The sequence below is a fragment of the Oryctolagus cuniculus genome, chromosome 18, assembly GCF_964237555.1.
Source record: "Oryctolagus cuniculus chromosome 18, mOryCun1.1, whole genome shotgun sequence".
Taxonomy (NCBI): Eukaryota; Metazoa; Chordata; class Mammalia; order Lagomorpha; family Leporidae; genus Oryctolagus; species Oryctolagus cuniculus.
Window position 1 is genome coordinate 55,822,861 of NC_091449.1, and position 20,780 is coordinate 55,843,640.

Consider the following 20,780-nt stretch of genomic DNA (forward strand, 5'->3'; position numbering starts at 1 on the left):
GAATTCAAATACCTGGACTGGGAGCATCTCTTCCTTTATTCTCACATTCCAGGTCTCTCTCTCTCTCTCTCTCTCTCTTTTAAGATTTATTTATTTGAAAGAGTTACAGAGAGAAGGACAGGCAGAGAGAGAGGGGTCTTCCATCCTTTGGTTCACTCCCCAATTTGGCTGCAACAGCTGGTGCTGTGCTAATGCAGAGCCAGGAGCTTCCTCCGGGTCTCCCACGTGGGTGCCGAGGCCCAAGGACTTGGGCCATCTACTGCTTTTGCAGGCCACAGCAGACAGCTGAATCGTAAGTGGAGCAGCTGGGACTCGAACCGGTGCCCACATAGGATGCTAGCACTGCAGGTGGCAGCTTTACCCCTACGCTACAGTGTGCTGGCCCCAAGTTGCTGCTTTTTGTAACAAATCATACAGCAAATATCTATCTTTGGACACTTGGTAGAGATGAATGTGTGTAGAAGTGTGCCATCACATTTTATGGGCATTAAAGGAAAACACTATACTAACCTCCCCAAATCAGTGTGTGGGTTTTTGCACAGATAATTTTCCAATTTTTTCTGGATACCAATTGGGTCTCCTACAATTCAGTTCTGAAACTACTGGGAAACAATGGTAGACCCCACAGGTGAAGGGCTCCATCTTGTAAGACTTCTGCCCCCCAACTTCAGATACTAGTCACAGAGGCTGGGGTCCACTTTCTGTCCTGTGGCCCCCTCCTCATCTTTGAGCGTTTTCTGTAACAGCTCATGGACCTCAGGGAAGCAGTTTACTAATACGGATTATTATAAAGGATACAAATGAGCAGCCAGATGAAGAGGTCCTTAGGAGTAGGTTCAGAAGGGTCTTAAGTGCAGGAGCTTTTGCTCTGTGAACTTGGGTGCCCCACCTTTCCAACCACCCCAGTGTTCTCATGGAAGCTCCATTACATAACCATGATGTAAGTCCCAAGCAGCTCAGTGCAGAGTTGGTTTTCTGGCAATCAGTCCCAATCTTGGACTTCTAGAGACTCCGTGTTAGCATAGACTCCCTTGTTGAAAAGGGGTTTTTAGAAATAGAAGAAGCTCCTTCTATACCTCTTAGTGGGGAAGATTCCAAGGATTTCAGAAGTTTTGATGCCAGAAACAGGACAAAAGCCAAATTATTCCTTCTACAACAGGCTGAGATCTACTTATTTGGTTCACATACGATTTTTTTTTTTCTTTTTTTGACAGGCAGAGTGGACAGTGAGAGAGAGAGAGAAAGATCTTCCTTTGCCGTTGGTTCACCCTCCAATGGCCGCTGCGGCCAGCGCGCTATGGCCGGCGCACCACGCTGATCTGAAGCTAGGAGCCAGGTGCTTTACTGGTCTCCCATGGGGTGCAGGACCCAAGCACTTGGGCCATCCTCCACTGCAGTCCCGGGCCACAGCAGAGGGCTGGCCTGGAAGAGGGGCAACTGGGACAGAATCCGGCGCCCTGACAGGGACTAGAACCTGGTGTGCCGGTACCACTAGGCGGAGGATTAGCCTATTGAGCCATGGTTGTTTTTTTTTTTTTTTTTTTTTTTTTTTTTTTTTGACAGGCAGAGTGGACAGAGAGAGAGAGAGAGACAGAGAGAAACGTCTTCCTTTGCCGTTGGTTCACCCTCCAATGGTCGCTGCGGCCGGCACACCGCCGCGCTGATCCAATGGCAGGAGCCAGGTGCTTCTCCTGGTCTCCCATGGGGTGCAGGGCCCAAGCACTTGGGCCATCCTCCACTGCACTCCCTGGCCATAGCAGAGAGCTGGCCTGGAAGAGGGGCAACCGGGACTAGAACCCGGTGTGCTGGCGCCGCAAGGCGGAGGATTAGCCTAGTGAGCCGCAGCGCCGGCCGCCACATACGATTTTTAAAACCTACTTGCCTTGTTATTCAGAATGGTAGCTAAGATAAAATAATGATCCAGTAAAATATAAAAATCCAGGAACACAGACTTTAAAAGTTTGAGATTGAAAAGTACTGGTGTTTTTCTCCACTATAGCTGCATTTTTTTCTGAAATGCATTCATTTAAATATGTGTTGCACGATCAGCCTTTTAATGTGTACAACTCACTGACAGTACATTTGTGGTATGCAACTGAGATGGGGAGGCGGGGAGAGCAACTGAGCCACCTGGGGGTAGTTCCTGTTACCTCAGGAACTGCAGGGTACTGTGGGGAGCAACTGGGAGCAACTTGGATTATACTGTTACTGGAATTAAGACTTATTCTATACATCTGCTCTCCCACAATATGGCGCTGGGAGAGGAGCAAACAGCTTCTACCCAGCTGCCTCTCACCAACTTGACAAGCTGCAGGAGCTGCTCCTGATTGGAGGAGAGCAGCGTACTCGGTGTGTGGGTAGCAGAGTTGGGATTGGTGGAGAGGACTATAAAGGAGGAGAGAGACAACATGCACCAGGAACATCTAAGGGGAACATCTATCTGAAGGAACACCTGTGCAGCCCCTGAGAGAGCCGGCCGGCGGTGTGCCGCTCCCCCGCGGAAGTGGGGAAAGTGGCAGGGGGAACTGCCCTTCCACGGAGGTGGAAGGGTCGGTAGCCAACCCAGGAAGAACCAGCAGCAAACCCGGGGAGGGCCGAGCAGACAAAAGAACAGTGCAGGGTCCTGTGTCGTTCCTCCACGAAGACGGGGAGCGACAGGGTACAGTTTTGGTTCCTCTTGCTTTAGGGATAAACAGACTATCGTCGTCCCCCCCACCCAGGTTCATACCAAGTTGACACACTTCCCACGACACACCTACCAGCCACCATGATGTGTAACTGTTGGACCATTTAAGGATCAAAAAAGAGTGAGAGCCAGAGCCTGGGTACCACCTGGTGCATGCTCACTGTTTGGCACCACAACTGTTACCAGGATCTGGTTTCTGGAGCTTTTTAATCATCCCCAAAGGAAATCCCATACTCGCTATGCAGTCTTTCTCAATCCCCCCCCCCCCCCACACACACACTTCCCAGCCACTGGCAGCCACTGAAATGCTTTTTGTCTGTATTGGTTTTCCCACTTGGAATATTTTATATTAATGGAAATATAGAATTTGTGAATTTTTATGATTGATTTCTTTCACCTAGTGTCATGATTTCGAGGAGTGTGCAGGTGGTAGCATGTGTCAGTGCCTCATTCCTGTTCATGACTGAGTAATAGTCTGTTTATGGAGAAGTCACATGCTGTGTATCCTTGCATCAGCAGATGGGCATTTGGGTTCTTTCCATTCTTTTTCCCAAAGAAACCTTTTATTTAATGAGTACAAATTTCGTAAGTACAACTTTAGGAATATAGCGATTCTTCCCACCGTACCCACCCTCCCACCCCCACTCCCACCTCACCTCCTCCTCCCTCTCCTATTCCCAGTCCCATTCTCCATTAAGATTCATTATCAATCAACTTTAAATACAGAAGACCAATTACATTTTGTCATTGCACTGCCTTCTGGCTTCCACAATTTCTCATAGGAAACTGGCTGTTAATTTTAGTGACAGTCACTTGTATGTAATGAGTCATTTCTCTATTGCTGTTTTCAAGATTCTCTTTTTGTCTTTTATCTCAACAGAGGGCCTCTCCTAGCCTCCTGGCCCCATGACTGGCCCAGAGATCCTGCTCCTGGCTGCCTGCCTAATGGGGCCTTCCCTGCGGCTTGCCCATGCAGGTGTGTGCAGGGAGGGGTGGTCTGCAGGGGCTCATTGGGCACTTGTGGGTATGGGTGGGGCACAAAGCCCCATACTGGTCTATTAATGTTCTCCTGTTCTCAATACCAAAAGGGTTTATGAGGGAAGCAATCCAAAGAAAAATGATGATGTTGCCCCCACCCCCCAGCATTTGGCTTGACTTGGTGAGTTACAACAATTTTGCATATCTCACACTGTGACTGAGAAAATTCCTGACAGGGCAAAGACAGCAACGATGACTGGTTTCACAGTTGTAAGAGAACAATCCTTAAAACCATTTGTTAGCATCTGTTTGGCTCATGACATCAGCAGAAAGACAAGAGAACTGGTTCCAACAGCATTAAAGATGAGAGAGATTTACGTAGCTAGAAAAAGTCAAAGGCAGGTTGCTGCTGTAGAAGCAAGATCAGCTGGTCTTGCATGGTCATGAAACTAATTATTTAAGGCAGGGAAGTGGAATATCCGGCCCTTGGGCCGTATGAGGCCCACAAAATCACCTGGTCTGGCTTTACCAAGTCAATGCAGGCAGGACTCCAAATTCAGTCAAATCCATAGCAGGCTAATTTTTAAGCTGAGAATTCTGCATGGCTAAGTGATTTTTTTTTCTTTGACAGGCAGAGTTAGAGAGAGAGAGACAGAGAGAAAGGTCTTCCTTCCGTTGGTTCACCCCCCAAATGGCTGCTATGGCCGGCGTACTGCACCGATCTGAAGCCAGGATCCAGGTGCTTCCTCCTGGTCTCCCATGTTGGTGCAGGGCCTTAGCACTTGGGCCATCCTCCACTGCCTTCCAGGGCCACTGCAGAGAGCTGGACTGGAAGAGGAACAGCCAGGACAGAATCCGGCGCCCCAACCGGGACTAGAACACGGCGTGCTGGCACTGCAGGTGGAGGATTAGCCAAGTGAGCCACGGCGCTGGCCCCTGCAAGTGATGTTTTAAACATTCAAATGGCCCTTAGCAGAAGAAGGTTCCCCATCCCCAATTTAGGGTTATCTTCTGGCAGGCACATTCCATGGTCGCACTCTACAATTTGCTGGGTGTTTGCTCTAAGTTCACAGGGCTGTGAAAGGGCCCCCAGTTAGGTCTCAGATGAGGAAGGGGCGTGGGGTGGGAACAGAGTTAGTCACACCCAGTCTCATCCCCTGGGAGAGTGAAGGATAGTTGGGGGAAATGCTTAGGAAATTTGTATGATACTGGGGAAAAAAACTACACATTCATCATCTGGCTACTTCTGAGTGAAACTGAGGGTGAGAGAAATACCTTCATGGCTCTGTGTCTCTGTTTTATCATCTGGAATGTGGAATGATGGAAGCTGCCCCCAGCTGGGATTATATGGATAGAATGACTTGTTGGACCACAGGTAGTGAGGGGGGTGTCGTTTGAGCAAAGTGCGCATCAGACTCACAGGAACCCCCAAGTCTCTCCCTCAAAGGCACAAGCAAGATGCGCATGGACCCAGGCACACACAGCATGCCTCTGAGTCCCCACATAGGCCCCCACAATGACAGACACATGGAGGCACACGGCATGCACCCCACAGCCACCTGTCTCACACAGCCACGCCGTCTGGCTCTCTCTAGTGCGGTGACCAGGATCGGCCAGGACAGTTGCCTTGAATGTTCCCAAGGACCCCAGAGGAGGTGTGCTAGACATGCCATCATGTCTGCTCTGCCCTGGGGCCCCCAGGGGTGGGCACAGGCGGAGGCAGACCCCAGAGCCCCCAGAACACACCCTGGGGAGGGGCACCCTTTTCTCCCTGCTTTCCTGGGCAATTCCAGATCATGCACTGAGATCCGGAAGAGCTCCAGCCCAGGGGGTCCATGTCCTTTGTTTACATATGGAGAAACCAAGGCCCAGGGAGGGATGGGACACCCCTGGATCACACAGAAAGTCGGCGACCAATGTGTTACCTTAGCTGTGTCAGAGGAGAGGCCGCAGGCCAGGCCTCGCCCGACTCCCAGTTCATTAATAGACCGCAGGTGTCTGGCATGTGGCCGTCAGGGAACACAAAGCCCCACAGCCCTGGCTTCCTGCGAGGTCCACAGTTGCTCTGCTGTGGTAGGATTGAGGCAGAGACTCCAGGAGGGTTGAAGATCGCTGAGCATGCAACCTGCTGTCAGCTCTGCCAATCCTGTCCTGTGTGACCCTGGGCCTCGGCCTCCAGCGTTGGGACTGGCTCCAGAACCCACATGGTCTGAGATGGTTTTCTGCCTCCCTTGGGCTTGTTACTACCCAGGGCAGGTCCCTCTGTTCAGGTCCCTGCACAACCCTGTGAAGTCACATGCCCCATCACCTTTGCTGGCCCAGCCCCGAGCCTTACCAGTGAGGAGCCTCAGCATCGTGACCCCATCCCCTCCCAAACGCAGATCTGTTATGAATTGGAGCCCTGAGCCTAGAAGGGTGGCAATTAAAGTCTTTGTCCCCCAGTTTGGATGGATGTGTCTGCTTCTGTAGAGTAGGGCCCTCCCATCTGGGCCTGTCACAGGGCAGGACCCTCAGGAACCTCTGGGCCTACCCTGTCCAGAGCATAACAACCACTACCGCAGCTGCAGTGGGTTGGGGGCCTTGGGAGGCCCAGGCAGGTGGGGCTGGGAGAGCCAGGCTGCTGCAGTGTCTTGGGCCCAGCTCTCTGAGGGCCTGGTGTCCCCTCCCTGCAGTGAGGCTGGGGGTTGTGAAAAGAGGTTTCTGGTTTCTTTGCCTCTGAAGTCTCTGCTATACCCTAGGCAGCTTCCCATGCCCACCCTTTGTTGTCCTGTGGCCTGGCCAGGAACTGAGGACATCCTTTCCTTTCCACATCCTCTTCTGCTCCCTCTGGGAGGCCCTTCTATCTGCCAGAGTTCGGCCAGGCAGTGCAGAGCCAGCTGCAGAACTCGTGATGAGCCCCCAGCCTAGGGGAGGAGGAGGGTCCCGGGAGCCCCTTCCTCTAGCTCCGGGGCCCTGTATCTCCGAAGACCAGACACTCCTCAGCACACCCAGCCCCCTCCAGGATTCGTCTTCGCCCCAAGTCCTCTGCCTCCCCACTGCGTGGGCGGGAACCCAAGTGCTTTCCTGAACCGTGGCCCCCACCCCCTACTGGCTCCTTAAATCCCACCTACCCTCAGCCCACGCCCAGCCTCCAGGCAGCCTTTGCCCGCGGCACTGCGCACTGAGTCCGGCTCCTCTGGCTGCATCCACTCACGGTAAGGGCTGTCTGTGGGTCCCGGTATCCCGGTATGCGTGTGCCGGTGCTGAGCCCCGAGCCCCTGGCCCCGCCACCCACGTACTGCTGGTGTGGGCTGCCGACGCACCAGGTCCCAGACTAGAGCTGCTGGCCACAGGAGGCACAGCCTGAGCACTAGGTGGGTGTGGGTCCGGCTCCCGGCTCTGGGCCTCTGAGCTGGCCTTAGCATGGAGGGGGACAGGGGCGAGGGGTTGGACTTAATATCCAGTGGTTCACTCCCCAAATGCTCACCATAGCCGGGGCTGGGCCAGGCCAAAACCAAGAGCTGGGAACTCAATCCAAATCCCTCTTGTGGGTGACAGGGTCCCAAGTTCTTGGGCCAGCATGTGTGACCTGCGAGGAAGTGCCTCTGCAGAAACAAGAACTGGAGTGGGGCTGGGCCTCACACCTAGGCACTCTGGTATGGGATGTGGGCATCAAAAGGCAGAGTAACTGCAATGCTAAACACCTGCCCCTCCTTTTTGAAAGTAAAATCTTATTTATTTGAAAGAGCGAGAAGAGGGAGACCAAGTTCAGCTTTCGGAGGTGCTGCTGAGTAGACTGGCAGGGGCGGCCCCATCTTGTGTCCCTGCCAGCAGCGTGTGAGGGGTCCAGTTTCTCCACGTTCCCAGCGCCGGGCCTTTTCTGTGCTCCGGTCATCGCTGTGGTCGCCATCCTGGGCGTGTTATGGGATAGCTCATCCTGCTTCTGATGGACATTTCTTTCACAACCAGTGATGTTCGGCATCTTTTCTTCTAACTGGTCTCCTGGCCTCTAAGCTCGCCCCTTCCTTTAGTCCATCTGCTGAAGAGCAGGCAGAGTCACTGTGACACACAAGTCTGATCGTGTCCCCCTGGCCAGCACAGACCCCTCCGCACCTCCCCGCTCTCCTCCACCTTCCTGCCCTCCCCTCCCCCGCAACATACACGCTCTGTGCCCCAGTTCCTAGAAAGTCTCTCAGTGGCTCAAATACTCTTCTCCCCCAAACCTCTGCACCTGCCGTCCTCACTGCCTGGGACATCACCCCATGCTCTCCTCCCACCCTCCTGCCTCAGATCCCTCCAGGCACCCTGCCACCTCCCACTCCTGGGCTGTGTGCCTTTTTCTGTGCTCCCCCAGCCCCACCATGTCACGTTCTACTGTCTGCTTTCCCCCCAAACACTGAGACCCACAGGGTCAGGGCCAGGTGTGCAGGCTCAGCCTTGCGTCCTCCGAAGTGCAGTGGGGCTCAGGAGCACGGTGCTAATCGAGCACCTGCGTGGACAGGCGGCAGGGAAGCAGGAAGAGGCCATCTGTGCCTACTGACTGTCATGGGCCTCATTTCTTCTCTGCCTGGGAGCAGCTCCACCCTGCTTCAAATGGCTGTGGTCCAGGGGGTCCCGCCAGTTGCCTACCTGCACCCAAATTTCAGCCATGCCACAGCCTGGGCTCAGGCTGGGTCCCACCACCCGGGGACGCAGCACTTCCCCATCTCTCCATCAGGTTCTTCTCAGAGCAGCTGAGTGACTTTCACTTGCCTCTGGAGTTTGACAACCACCACCTGCCCTGACTCTTGCACTCCTTAGGCTTCCCCCTTTTTTCTTTTGTGCAAATGTCTCCCGCTTCCATGTCTTCTCAGCATTTAACAGCTTAATTCTTCATAAAGGAGCGTCTGGCCTGAGAGTGTGCCGAAGCCAGTGGCCCCTGCTTCTGGCCGTGCTCCCCCATCTCCTTGCAGCCTGGTAGAGGCCAGGTGGGCCTGTTTGTGCCAACCTGGGCCTGTGCCTTAGCTCTAGCCTGTCCTTGCTCTGTGACCTGCAGGAAATGACCTAAACTCTCTGCTCCTCTGTTTATTCAAATTTCCAGCCCTGGGCAACTGTGAGCATGGACTGGGATAATGCACACAGTGTGTGCCCAGTGCTCAACAGTGATCCAGCCCCTGTGCCCCTTCCAGAATCCTCTCCCCCAGCGTCTTCATCACTCACCCAGCAGTCCTCTCATTTCCCCTTTTCTCTCCTGAGGCCCCTTAGAACTGCCTCAGTGCTGGGTCTGGCTGCAGGGTATAATCTCGTCAACACAATACTTAATTAGCTAGTATTTATTTAATTTGAAAGGCAGAGACAGAGACGCAGAGAGATCTTTCACCCACTGATTCATTCCTCAAATGCCCACAACAACCAAGGCTGGGCCAGGCCAAAGTCAGGAGCCTGGAACTCCAACCAGATCTACATGGGCAACAAGGACCTAAGTACTTGAGCCCTCACCTCTTTCCAGGAAGTTGGAATCAGAAATGGAGCCAGACTCAAACCCAGGCACACCAGTGTAGGAGGCAGGCATCCCAAGCAGCATCTTAATCACTGTGCCTAGTGCCAGCCCCTCAGCTGTGTTTTAGAAAGGAGGTAACAGAGGCATAAGGTGGGACCTGTCAGAGCTCATGCAGCCTGGACGAGGCAGGCTCCAGCTCCTCTCCACCATGCAATGCCTCTGCTGAGAGACCCAGGCTTCCCTCCAAGGCCCTTTCCAGACCCTGCCAAGTCCTAACTTGCACACTGAATGTGTTCATAATGAACACACTGAAACTCCTAGGAGAAAACTAGGGCGTATATATGTTCATGCTATTGGGGTCAGCAAACACTGCTTTAAGACAGAGAATTTAAGGAAAAGAACTTCTGTTCATCTAAGGACACCATGAAGACAGGGAGAAGGGCAGAACAGATTGGTGGAAGACATTTGTTACACCTGTGTCTGACAAAGTCTGTCAAGGATGCCTGTGATTCAGTCAGGGCCTCTCCCAGACACGTTCTAAGATGGCACTTGAGCTTAGATTTGCATTTTAGGTCTTCTGCCCATTTTATGGGACCTAAAACAAGTATCTGCAAGGCCCTAAACCCTGAGTTAATTCTCATTTCTCCAAATTGGGCATAAAATTTATGCCCTAAGTGCTTCATTATGGTGTTCCCTGTGAGAATCAAAGACAGACATAATTCACCAAAAATGGATCAGGTGTCAGGATAGGGACTGATGTGTATATTAAGACCCCTTCTGCCCCCTTTTCAAATAATAGCTCCTTAAGGACTCAGGCCTGGCCTTATCTCTAGTCCTTGGTGTAGGCCCAGCACAGAGTGCCCAGGAGTGGGCAGGGAAAAATATTTCCTGGATGAGGTAAGAGCATGAACAAAACTTGAGGGTGGCCAGCGCTGTGGCTCAATAGGCTAATCCTCCACCTAGCGGCGCCAGCACACCGGGTTCTAGTTCCGGTTGGGGCGCCGGATTCTGTCCCGGTTGCCCCTCTTCCAGGCCAGCTCTCTGCTGTGGCCCGGGAGTGCAGTGGAGGATGGCCCAAGTCCTTGGGCCCTGCATCCACATGGGAGACGAGGAAAAGCACCTGGCTCCTGGCTTCAGATCAGCGTGATGCACCGGCAGCAGGGCGCCAGCCGCGGCAGCCATTGGAGGGTGAACCAACGGTAAAGGAAGACCTTTCTCTCTGTCTCTCTCTCTCACTGTCCACTCTGCCTGTCAAAAAAAACCAAACAAACCTGAGGGTAGAAATGTGCTGCTAAGTATATGGAAATCAGGTTTGGCAGAAGTACAATCAGGGGGATCTTAAATGCCAGGCTAAGGTGTCTGGGGATTACCTTGAATGAAAAGGCAGCCCCAGGAGTTTTGGGGGCATGCATTGTGCCAGTGAAGGGGGAGAGCGAGTGAGCTTTGTGGTTGAAGGTCAAGTGTGGTAAAAGATCTTTCTCTAAGCAGCAGCATTTTAGGATGTCTACTCAATGAATGAGAAAGAGACGAGTAGAGGAAAGAGCAGTTCCAGTGGGAGGAAGGCATGGCCATGGCCGAGGCAAGTTGAACTTGCCAGAGTACTCCTTCCCCTCCTGCCAGAAAGGGCCACCAGAGCAAGGGTTACATGTTATACCCCTCACATTGGTCCCCAGACCAGTGGCGTCCTCGCCATCACCAGAACTTGCTAGAAATACAAAGTCTTGGGCCCCACTGCAGACTTCCCAGATAAGAATTTCTGGGGGATGGGCCCAGAAATCTGTCTATGCAACCCCTTCACAGGGGCAGTAATGTGTGATCAGACATACAAAGCCCTGGACAAAGTGGCCATAGGGATGCAAGACTCCCTGGCCCTTGCTCTCAGAGGCACAGAGCCAGGCAGGTTCAAGCAAAGCCAGGTGGCCCCACCTCCTGCCCATCATTCCTCATTATTGGTTTCAGCCCAGACCAGCCTTCATGAGCAGAGGGGATCCACCTGCAGAGAGGAATTTGGCTCCTGGCTCTGCAGAGCAGCTCGACCTAACTCCCTGTCTGCCCATCTGGCTCTTGTAGTGGGCTGGACCCCAATCCAAAGACCACTGTGCCTCCAAGTTTCTGACTCTTGCTTCTTGCCACAGACTTGCCTGGTGGGTCCCCAACCTTTTTCCCACTCAAAGACTCAAGTGGTAGTGGAAGTGGGGCCCTAAAGGCTTAGCAGGTTGCTTGTGGCCTATGCCAGGTGATTGACAGGCCTTTCGGGCCCAGGACACCTGGGTGTGGATCAGGCTCAGGGCTTGATTACCCACCCTGTATGTTAGGGCAGTGGTCAGGAGTGGAAAGGGAGGGTCCCTGGCTGGGAGAGGGAGTCCTGGCCTGGCTGGGCCTTTGCTCTGCCGACCTCTCATCCCTGGGCTTTGGCCTTCTGCCCTCAGAGGTGAATTTCCTGTGGGGGAGGTGCTCGCATACTTGTGCTGGCCCAGGAGTCCCTGGCACCCGCATTTTGTGCGGAGGCTTTTGAGGGAGATTTGTTTGGGAGGTGGAGGGGCCCTTGCATTCCCAGCTCTGGGAGGGAGAGGGGAAGCGGTGATACTGACTGTTCCTTCTGCTCCTCCTGGAAAGCCCTGTCTTACTCTTCGGATGAAATTCCAGCTACTGTGAGGTCCTGGTCAGACAGCTTCACTGGCTTTAAGCTTTACCCAGCCCCAGAGCGGCCCAGGCTGGAGGCCGCCCTGCAGGCATTCACCTCACCCCGCTGCAGCTCTGGGGGCCCCAGGTAAACGAGGCCTCTGTGTATCAGGGAGAATGCGTGGAAATGTATGCAACCAACCAAGACTCATGGGAAGATGAGAAGGAAACGGTTTGGCTCTGAAAGAGGCTGCAGCTCCAACAATTTTTACTTTAGATGCAAATATCCACAGCATGCCAAAACTAGCAGTACCAAGTTTTTGCAGTGGCAAATCTCTCTCCCGCTCTTTGTTATTTGCCAGTTCCCATGCTCCTCAGAAGATGCGTGTTTTCCACATGGTTTTGAGCCTTATTAACACACCTTGTAGTTTTCCATGCCCATTCCAGAATCCTTGCTCTTTTTACAGCTGTATACTATTCCTCTGTGGGTATAGACACTCTTACTTCCCTCCTGTCTGAATGGCTTTTTGGGTTTTGGCCTGCACTGTGATGTTTCAGCTTGTATGTTAAGAGGGTTCTTTAAAAAATTCATGGAAAAGTGGAATTAAACATTGAAGGGTTTTGCACCAAAATAACCTTTTCTTTTAATTCAATTTCCCATGAATTTTTTGCAGTTCCCTCAAATTGCTTGGCATATGTCCAGTTGCACCCTGGCATAAATCCTGCAAGTGGAAATACTAGGCCAGAGTGTGCTGCCCTGGTCCTGGTGGTGGGGACTGCCTACCTTCTCCTGTGGGGAAGAGGGGAAGGAGCCCACTGGGGCTCGTGCCTCTAGCTGCTCTGTGCTTCCAGCTGTTTGATCATCGACCTGTGCTCACCCACTCTGAGCTCTGGTTTTTAAAATCAGTAGAATGTGGCCCACTCACTTGTGGGGTAAAATGAGAATCTGCTGCCTACATCATTTAGTTCAGGGCCAGCCGCAGGGTGAAAGTGATCAAGATGTCCTCTGCGTCTTCCACAGGGCGGGCAGCCCGGGCTCTCCCTGGTGCCTGCTGGAGCCTGTGTTTAGAGCCAAGGACTGAGCCCGGCTGCTGAGCCATCGGCCTGCACTGGGATGGCCACTGGCCACGCCACCAGCTGTGGTGTCTCTGGGACTCCTGCTGTGCTCCGGTCTCCACTGGGCCTTCCTAGGGTAGACTGTGAGGGAACCTCCCTGAAGGAAGCTGCCCACAACTAGCCACACTGTTTTCTATCTGCAGCAGTGGGAGCGTACTCTTTCATGACAAAGGGAATTAAAGTAATCTCACTTTGGTGCACAGATGTTTGAAATCCATGCATATGAGGAACGTTCGAAAAGTTCAGGAAAAGTACAGAATGTAAAAAGCTGACGTGTGGATTTCAGTTTTTGCACCTATCTTGATGTTCTTGCACAGACTATGGGAAGTGCCCTTGCCCTAGCCTTACACAGTTCTGAGTATCATACTTGTGTGATCCCACTGCGTTCTCAGCATTGTCCCAGAGGGTTCGAGGTACTAGTCTCCACCAAGCCAGCCTCCTCCCTGCCATACACCCTGGCCCCACCCACCCCCTGCGAAGAATGTGTGTCTGCAGGAACTTGAGTCGCCCTGTGAGCGCTCCTCTGGGTGCCAGGGCCCCTGTGTGCCTGCGGTGTTTCCCGTTGCCCTGCTTTACACTGGGGATGAGCCCTACTCTGAAACATGTGTGGCCAGAGTAGAAGGTGAGTTACATTTTTCTGTGGCCAGGAATGGAGTCCATCTGTGAAAGGAAACCCTTAAACCTGCTACCCCCATCTCCAAACGCTCGCGTGAGGCTTTGCCCCAACGCCGTGGCTGCCAGCACTGGGTATGAAATGTGAGCTGGCAGCCAACCTTCTGCCTTCTCTCGTCCTCATGCACAGCCCCCCGTGGTGCCTGTGTGCCTCTTCTCTTTGCTGCTACAGGGCGTTGGGATGGACTGGGGACCCAGGATCTGCAGGGTGGATTTCTTTGTGGAGTCCTGAAGCAGTGGCCCAGGTGCTTCCTTGCCCTGAAAACATGAGCGGAGAGAAGGAAGAAGCCTCCTTCAGTGTACTCAGGGTTTATGATGAACCAGAAGAGATGAGGACTATGCCAGAAAGCTCTGGGATTTCCTCTTGGCACCAGCTGGACTGTCTGCCTGGAGCCCCGCAGCTGCCCCCAGACCCCCAGAGGCAGCATGGCCCAGCTTCTCAAGACGGAAATGAAATGTCCCAGATGCAGTGGTGCCTCCACGCCCCAGACCCATCTTGGCCCAAGACCACACAGCTGGAACCAGGAGAGGCAGCAGGGTCCAGTCCAGGGTAGGTGTCTCGCTGGACTAAGACCAAGTGGGGCGCAGTGCACTGTCAGGGGAGAGGGAATCTCAGCACGGAGCTCTGAGTTTCATGTTCTGTCTGCTCTCTCTTTCCTCCCCATCCGTCGTAGCTCTCTGCCAGGATCTGCGTTTGGTAAGTAGCAGCTGTGACAATGCCAGTGGGGTGGGGTGGTGGACCAAGCCAGCCGGGACAGGGGTCAGGAGAGCAGCCTTCTCTCTGGAGCGAGGGACTCCTGACACTCTCTCTGGGCATTGCTGTTTCCTTGCAGGCCAGCCCTGTTCTTCATCCCCTCCTAGCGAAGTCCAGGCGCTCCTCAGAGCCATTGTGAGTGTCGTCATCTTGTCCTTAACACTCAGGATCCTCCCTTTCCCAAGTCAGGGTGTGTTCACGCTCTCCTCCCCATTGGTGGTGGTGTCCTGGGCCACCTGCTCTTCCCACCATCTTGATCTGTGGGGCCTTCAGCTGACATGAGGCGTGGGCACCAGGTCCTCTTCAAGCGTTAAGCTCTAGGGGACCAGGAGCCAGGCCCTGCCATAGGACAGATGGATGCTTGGGAATTCAATTAGAGACCAGAGGCAGGCTTTCCCTTGGATCATGGTAGGCTGTGGCCATGGCAGTTTCATGGCTGCTCACTGGCTCCTCTCCCCAGCCTCCTGTTCCGGATGAACTGGTGGTCAAGAAGCAGACCCCAAGTGGCTTGTGGAAGGTTGGCACACTCCGCCATAGAAAGCGAGTCCACGCCATGGCCATCAGTGGCTCGACCCACCATGTATACACGTGTGGCTCTGGCTACATCAGGGTGTGGGATGAGAGCGCTCTGCATGCCTGGGACAAGCCTCCCCAGGCCCAGCTGGACTTTGAGGTGAGCGGCATCCAGGTAGGGCTGGGGGGTGCAGACAGGGCCTCTGTCACGAGACCCTGTGTCAGTGGTACGAGATCTGCGTGTGCGCTGTTCCTGCAGGATCCTCACAACTGCGTCCTCACCTGCAAGCTGTCCCCCGACGAGCGGAGCCTGATCACGGGGGGCATGTCTCAGACCCTGACCCTCTGGGACCTGGTGCCCACGCCTCGTGTCAGAGCACAGCTGGCTTCCACGGGTCCCGTGTGCTGCTCCCTGGCGGTCTCCTCTGACGCCCATATCTGCTTGGCTTGTTTCAGAGGACTTGTTGAGATCTGGGATTTGCAGAACCAGATCCTGATCAGGTATGACCTCTCTCCAGAGCCCCTCAGCTGCACCCCTGGGGGGCCTTGACGGTGAGATCCTGTGCCCCCTCTGGGCAGCAGGCTGGGCCAAGTGTGGGGAATCTGGCTGGGGCTTCCTGGCCCTGAAAATTCCAGGAGAACCAAACCTGTGAAAGCCTGTGAACCTCCGAGCTGTTTTTCCCAGGAAGCTTGAAGTCCCCAAATACGGGTCCCGATGCATTGACGTCGCAGGCAATAAGTTCTGGACGGGAGGTGAAGACACCACTTTGTACTCCTGGGACCTGAGGAGCTCCGAGAGGCTGCAGCGGCACGATTTACAGCACGAGGTGGGCTCTGGGTGCATGTAGGGGCGGGGTTCAAGTTCAAAGAGGTGGGCATGAGTGGCAGCCTAGGCAACTTTGAGTGCTGACCCCAAACCTGGTCCCCAGCAGATCCTTACCATTACTCATGACCCCAGTGAGGAGTGGGTGTTAGTGGGCTTGAGAACAAGCAACATTGTCATCCTGCACACTCAGCGGACAGAGAAGTTCAAGATTATCAGACAAAAATATGTCCACCACCACAACCTCAAGTTTGCCTCCTGTGGTGAGTGAGCAGCCGGGGGACTCCTGCAGGTGCTGTTTTGAATTTGCTTTCTGATCTGTCTTTGCTTTTCTGGCTCCTTCTGTAGCCATAGCTTCCTACACAGACTGGCAGCCTGAAGACAGGTAGACAGAAGAGACACCAAGCCCCCTTTGATTGTCCTGTTGTTCAGCATGGTCCTGCTTGGGGTAGGAGGGTGGGGACAGATGAGGGAAGGGTTTGGGTCATGACTGATCTTCACGGGTAGGAAAATGCAAGCAGAGAAAAGAGTGGCCCTTCCCATGGTCGAGCTGAGAACGGGCACTGGTTGGAACTGGAAGCAGACTTGGTCTCTGGCTTCTTCACCTGGTCTTTCCTTCACCAGGGAGCTACTTTGTGACCACGCAGGACGAGAGCATCCACGGCATCGCGGCACCCTCTCTGCAAAGGTTGTTTCAGGTACCGGAAGGGGGCTGTGCAAGGCCAGGCACTCAGAATTTGTAGTCAGTTGATGGGTCCCAGAGAGTGCAGGGAAGTAGCTGTGAGGCGGCATCCTGGGCCAGCTGTTATTGGTGGGCCTGAGGACTTAGAGTCCTGTGAGCTCTCGGGCTCCATGTTAGCCCTGACACCTGGCCCTGACTGGACAGTGATCGGGTCTCCACCGAGCCTTGTACTAGCCTTAAATGAAGCTTCCTGCCGGCCCAGCCCCACCCCTCCAGGTGATCCCTCTGTCGGCCCCTCCCCTCTAGGTGGAGGAACCTTCAGAAATCCTGTGTTGCGATGTGTCCTCTGACAACCGGTATCTGGTGACGGGCAGCAGGAACAGTGCCACGGTGTACCAGCTCTTGTACTGATGGCCATGTGCCTTACACCTGCCCGAGGAGACCCACCACGGCCATCATAGCTGGGGCGGGGCGGGTGTGTGACCTCACTTTGCTGGACAGCTTCAATACCTGCCACCCCTCCACCTTGGCCTTGCACTTCCAGGTTTTTAATAGATGGCTTGGGCTTTTTTTCTACCAGTGATACATGGGTTTTGGTGGGAACTGGCCTCTGTAGTTAATAAAATAGCAAAGAAAAAAAACCAATATGGCTTGGGCATGTGTCCATTTCTTGCAAATAAGTCATTGTGCTGGGTAGCTGAGGCCTGTGGTCAGCACGTGGAGGCACAGTTTCCCTCTGTTCTTGTCAGTGTAGGGAAAAAATTTTAGACCAGACTTAGTTTTGTTTGTGACCTCTCTTGGGCAGCAAGGAATTTTTTGGATTCTTAAGAATGTGCAAAAAAAAAAAAAAAATATATATATATATATGGACTATCAGGCCTGTATATCTGCTGATTCAACCAAATGTGGGTGGAAAATATTCAGAAAGAAATAGTACCTACCCTGAACCTGTGCGATGCAGTGTGGCAACTCTGTAGATAGCACTGACACTTGGTGCCAGGCAAGCTGCCTACCTCCATGTCGCAGGATCGTTTCCTTCGTGTCTGAGGCTATGACAGTGCAGTCTTTTATCTGGCTGATAAAACCCAACTCCTGAAAAAATACTACCTAAGAGGGTACTTTGAAAAGTTCTTGGGAAGTATTGAACAAAAAAATGAAATGCATAGTCTGTTCATAAGGTGCATTTTCATGGACTTTTTTTGAAGGGCTCTCATTCTTGTGGACTTCAAAAATCCCATTTCCCATGAACTCTGGAAATAGCCTCACCAGCTTGCTTTCCAGTTCTCTGCCTCCTCCTCTTGGCTCAATGTTGGCGTGGCTGAGACATCCTGGAAAAAAAAAAAAAAAAGCCATGGGAGTTACCAAGATCAAGTTCAGAATCGTGGTAATCTGGAGAGATACCAGCTCACAGCAAGATAGAGGAGGGCTTCAGCTCCACCTGCAATATTTACTTCTTCAGAAATAAATCATGGCTCATCAAAATTAAAAAAAGTGAGCAGATAACTCACAGAATGGTGGAAAATATTTGCAAGTCACGTTTTTGGCAAGGAGCTTGTATCTGCAAAAAGGGACTCATAACTCAACAGTAAGACAAGCGATCTGATTTTTGAAAGGGCAAAGGATTTGAGTAGATGTTTCTCAGAGATGCTCTGCATTATTAGTCCTTCGAGAAAGGCAAGTCAAGCCACCGGGAGGTCTCACTTCCCGCCCTGTAGGAAAAAAGACGGTAAGTGTCGGTGAGGACACGCAGAACCTGGAATCCTCTAGCACTGCTGCTGGGCTTGTAAACTGGTGCAGCCACCTGGACAGCTGGACAGCTTCAGAATGCTAAACAGAGGTACCACATCACCCAGAAACTCCACTCCTACATACGCTTGTCCACCCAAGATAATCAAAAACTAAGGCATAGCAATTGGGAGCGACAGATTGAGAGAACTCTAAAACCCTTGGGAAAGAAGGTGAGAGTCCCAGTTACCGGTAGTTTTAGAGAAGCATCTGGATTAACTACTGCAAGGATATTAATCAGGTATACAATTTACAGGCAGATTAAGCATGTGTTGGTCAGCTCTTCACTACCATGATCAAATAGTTTTGTGAAAAGAGGTTTATTTTGGCTTAAAGTTCTGGAGGTTTGTGGTGCAGGATTGGGCAGGCCCCACTGGTGCAACCTCAGGGGACGGTGTTCTTGCTGGCAGTGTCCTGGGGTGGCACAGAGTATGACATGGTGAGAGACAGGGAGAGTGCACATCTGTCTGTACTTCTCCTTGTCAAGCCAGCAGGATTCAATCTGATCACCCCAGCCATCATAGTTGGATTAAGTTTCCACCCTCTTGGGAGCCAAGCAGTGTAAGTTTGGAAAAATCATATTCAAGAACTAACAGGAAAAATAATACGTGTACAGGATAATAAAATAAAAAGAATAAAAGAAAATCAACAAAGAAAAGGTAAAACAGAAAAGCTTATTGAAATGGTAGATTAAAATCCAAATATATCAGTAATTATATTAAATGTAAAAGGATTAAGTAGTCCTATTAATCTGTGTAGATTATATGACCAATTACAAAATCTGTTATATATATTTTAAAAATTTATTTTTTATTTGAAAGGCAAAGCTATGGAGAGAGGAGGAAAGATAGATCTTTCATTTGCTGGTTTACTCCCTAAATGGACACAACAGCCAGGACTGGGCCTCTCGGGTGTGAAGCCAGGAGCCAGGAGCTTCTTCCAAATTGCCCACGTGAGTGCAGGGGCCCAAGCACTTGGGCCATCTTCCGCTGCTTTCATAGGCACGTTAGCGGGGGAGCTGGATTGGAAGTAGAGCAGCCAGGACTTGAACCAGCATTCATATGGGATGCCAGTGTTGCAGGGGAGGCTTAATCTGCTATGCCACCATGCTGGCCCCCATATGTATCCTTTAAACATCTATTGAAAAGGCAGAGTAATAGAGATCCTCTATTACTCTATTGTTGGTTCACTCTTTGAATGCCCTTACCAGCTGAGACAGGACCAGGCCGAAGCCAGAAGCCAGGAAACTCCATTTGAATCTCCTACATGGATGATAGGGACCAAAATATTTGAGCCACCACCCAGGGTACACACCAGCAGGAAGCTGGATTGAAATCCGAGATAGACCCCCATTCCGGCACTTTCGTTTAGGATGTGAATGTCCCAAATGGCTTAACTCACTGTACCATGATGCCCACCTTCCTGTATGTTTAAAAGAGACATTGTGGCTGCTAGCTTTGGCCAGGGCATTGCAGCCTTAGGAGTGAACCAGCAGATGGAGAATTTATTTCTCTCTCTCCCTCACCCACCACTCCCTGGCCACTGCCTTTCAAACAAATAAATAAACCAATCTTTTTTGTTTGCTTTAAAGATTTATTTATTTATTTGAAAGAATTACAAACAGAGAGAGGAGAGGCAGAGAGAGAGTGAACCATCCACTGGTTCACTCGCCAATTGGCTGCAACAGCCAGAGCTGTGCCAATCCAAAGCCAGGACCCAGGAGCTTCATCCGGGTCTCCCACATGGGTGCAGAGGCCCAAGAATTTGGGCCATCTTCTACTGCTTTCTCAGGCCACAGCAGAGAGCTGGATCGGAAGTGGAACAGCCAGGACTCGAACTGGTGCCCATATGGGATGCAGGCACTGCAGGCAGCAGCTTTACCTGCTATGCCATAACACCAGCCAAAATAAGCCAATCTTTTAAAAGCAAGTTAAAGCATTAGGATACAGAAAATGTGGCAATAAAGAATACAAAAAGTTGGCCGGTGCCACAGCTCACTAGGCTAATCCTCTGCCTGCTGCGCCAGCACCCCAGGTTCTAGTCCCGGCTGCTCCTCTTCCAGTCCGGCTCTCTGCTGTGGCCTGGGAAGGCAGTGGAGGATGGCCCAAGTGCTTGGGCCCTGCACCTGCATGGGAGACCAGGAGGAAGCATCTGCCTCCTGGCTTCGGATTGGCGTAGCGTGGCGGCTGTTTGGGGAGTAAACCAAGGGAAGGAAGACTTTTCTATTTCTCTCCCACTGTCCAACTCTGCCTGTCAAAAAATATATATATATAAAAAGTTAATTCATAAATACACTAACTCAAAGCAGTGAGTTTATTAATATTAGACAACATATACTATAAAGCAAAAAAATATTGGACATAAAGAACTCTTCATAAGTGTTTGGATTCAATTCATTGGGAAGATGCAAGCATTCTGTTTATGTATTTGGAGCCTATGTTAATAAATGCATAAAGAGGGGCCGGTGCTGTGGTGCAGCAGGTTAACGGCCAGGCCTGAAGCGCCAGCATCCCATATGGGCGCCGGTTCTGGTCCCGGCTGCTTCACTTTGATCCAGCTCTCTGCTATGGCCTGGGAAAGCAGTAGAAGATGGCCCAAGTCCTAGGGCCTCTGCACCCACATGGGAGACTGGTAAGAATCACCTGGCTCCTGGCTTCAGATCGGCGCAGCTCCGGCCGTTGCGGTCAATTG

General features: G+C 52.2%; 1 protein-coding gene across 6 annotated transcripts; it reads left to right on the forward strand.

Moving 5' to 3' along the window:
- Positions 1–3,587: 3,587 nt before the first annotated feature.
- On the forward strand, positions 3,588–20,542 carry TLE7 (TLE family member 7). Of its 6 annotated transcripts, XM_051847006.2 has the most exons (11): positions 3,588–3,662; positions 3,775–3,845; positions 13,705–14,082; positions 14,207–14,229; positions 14,366–14,421; positions 14,747–14,959; positions 15,059–15,300; positions 15,485–15,626; positions 15,732–15,885; positions 16,247–16,320; positions 16,611–16,949. In XM_051847006.2, exons 3-11 carry the CDS (start codon positions 13,799–13,801, stop codon positions 16,713–16,715), a joined length of 1,293 nt encoding a protein of 430 aa, XP_051702966.2. In that variant the 5' UTR covers positions 3,588–3,662; positions 3,775–3,845; positions 13,705–13,798; the 3' UTR covers positions 16,716–16,949. The 6 variants fall into 6 exon arrangements, 4 of the variants coding, with proteins under 4 accessions (XP_051702966.2, XP_069918809.1, XP_069918808.1 ...); XM_070062708.1 differs by lacking the exon at positions 16,611–16,949 and adding an exon at positions 17,510–20,542 and having other exon boundaries at positions 3,775–14,082; XM_070062707.1 differs by having other exon boundaries at positions 3,775–14,082.
- The last annotated feature ends 238 nt before the right edge of the window (positions 20,543–20,780 follow it).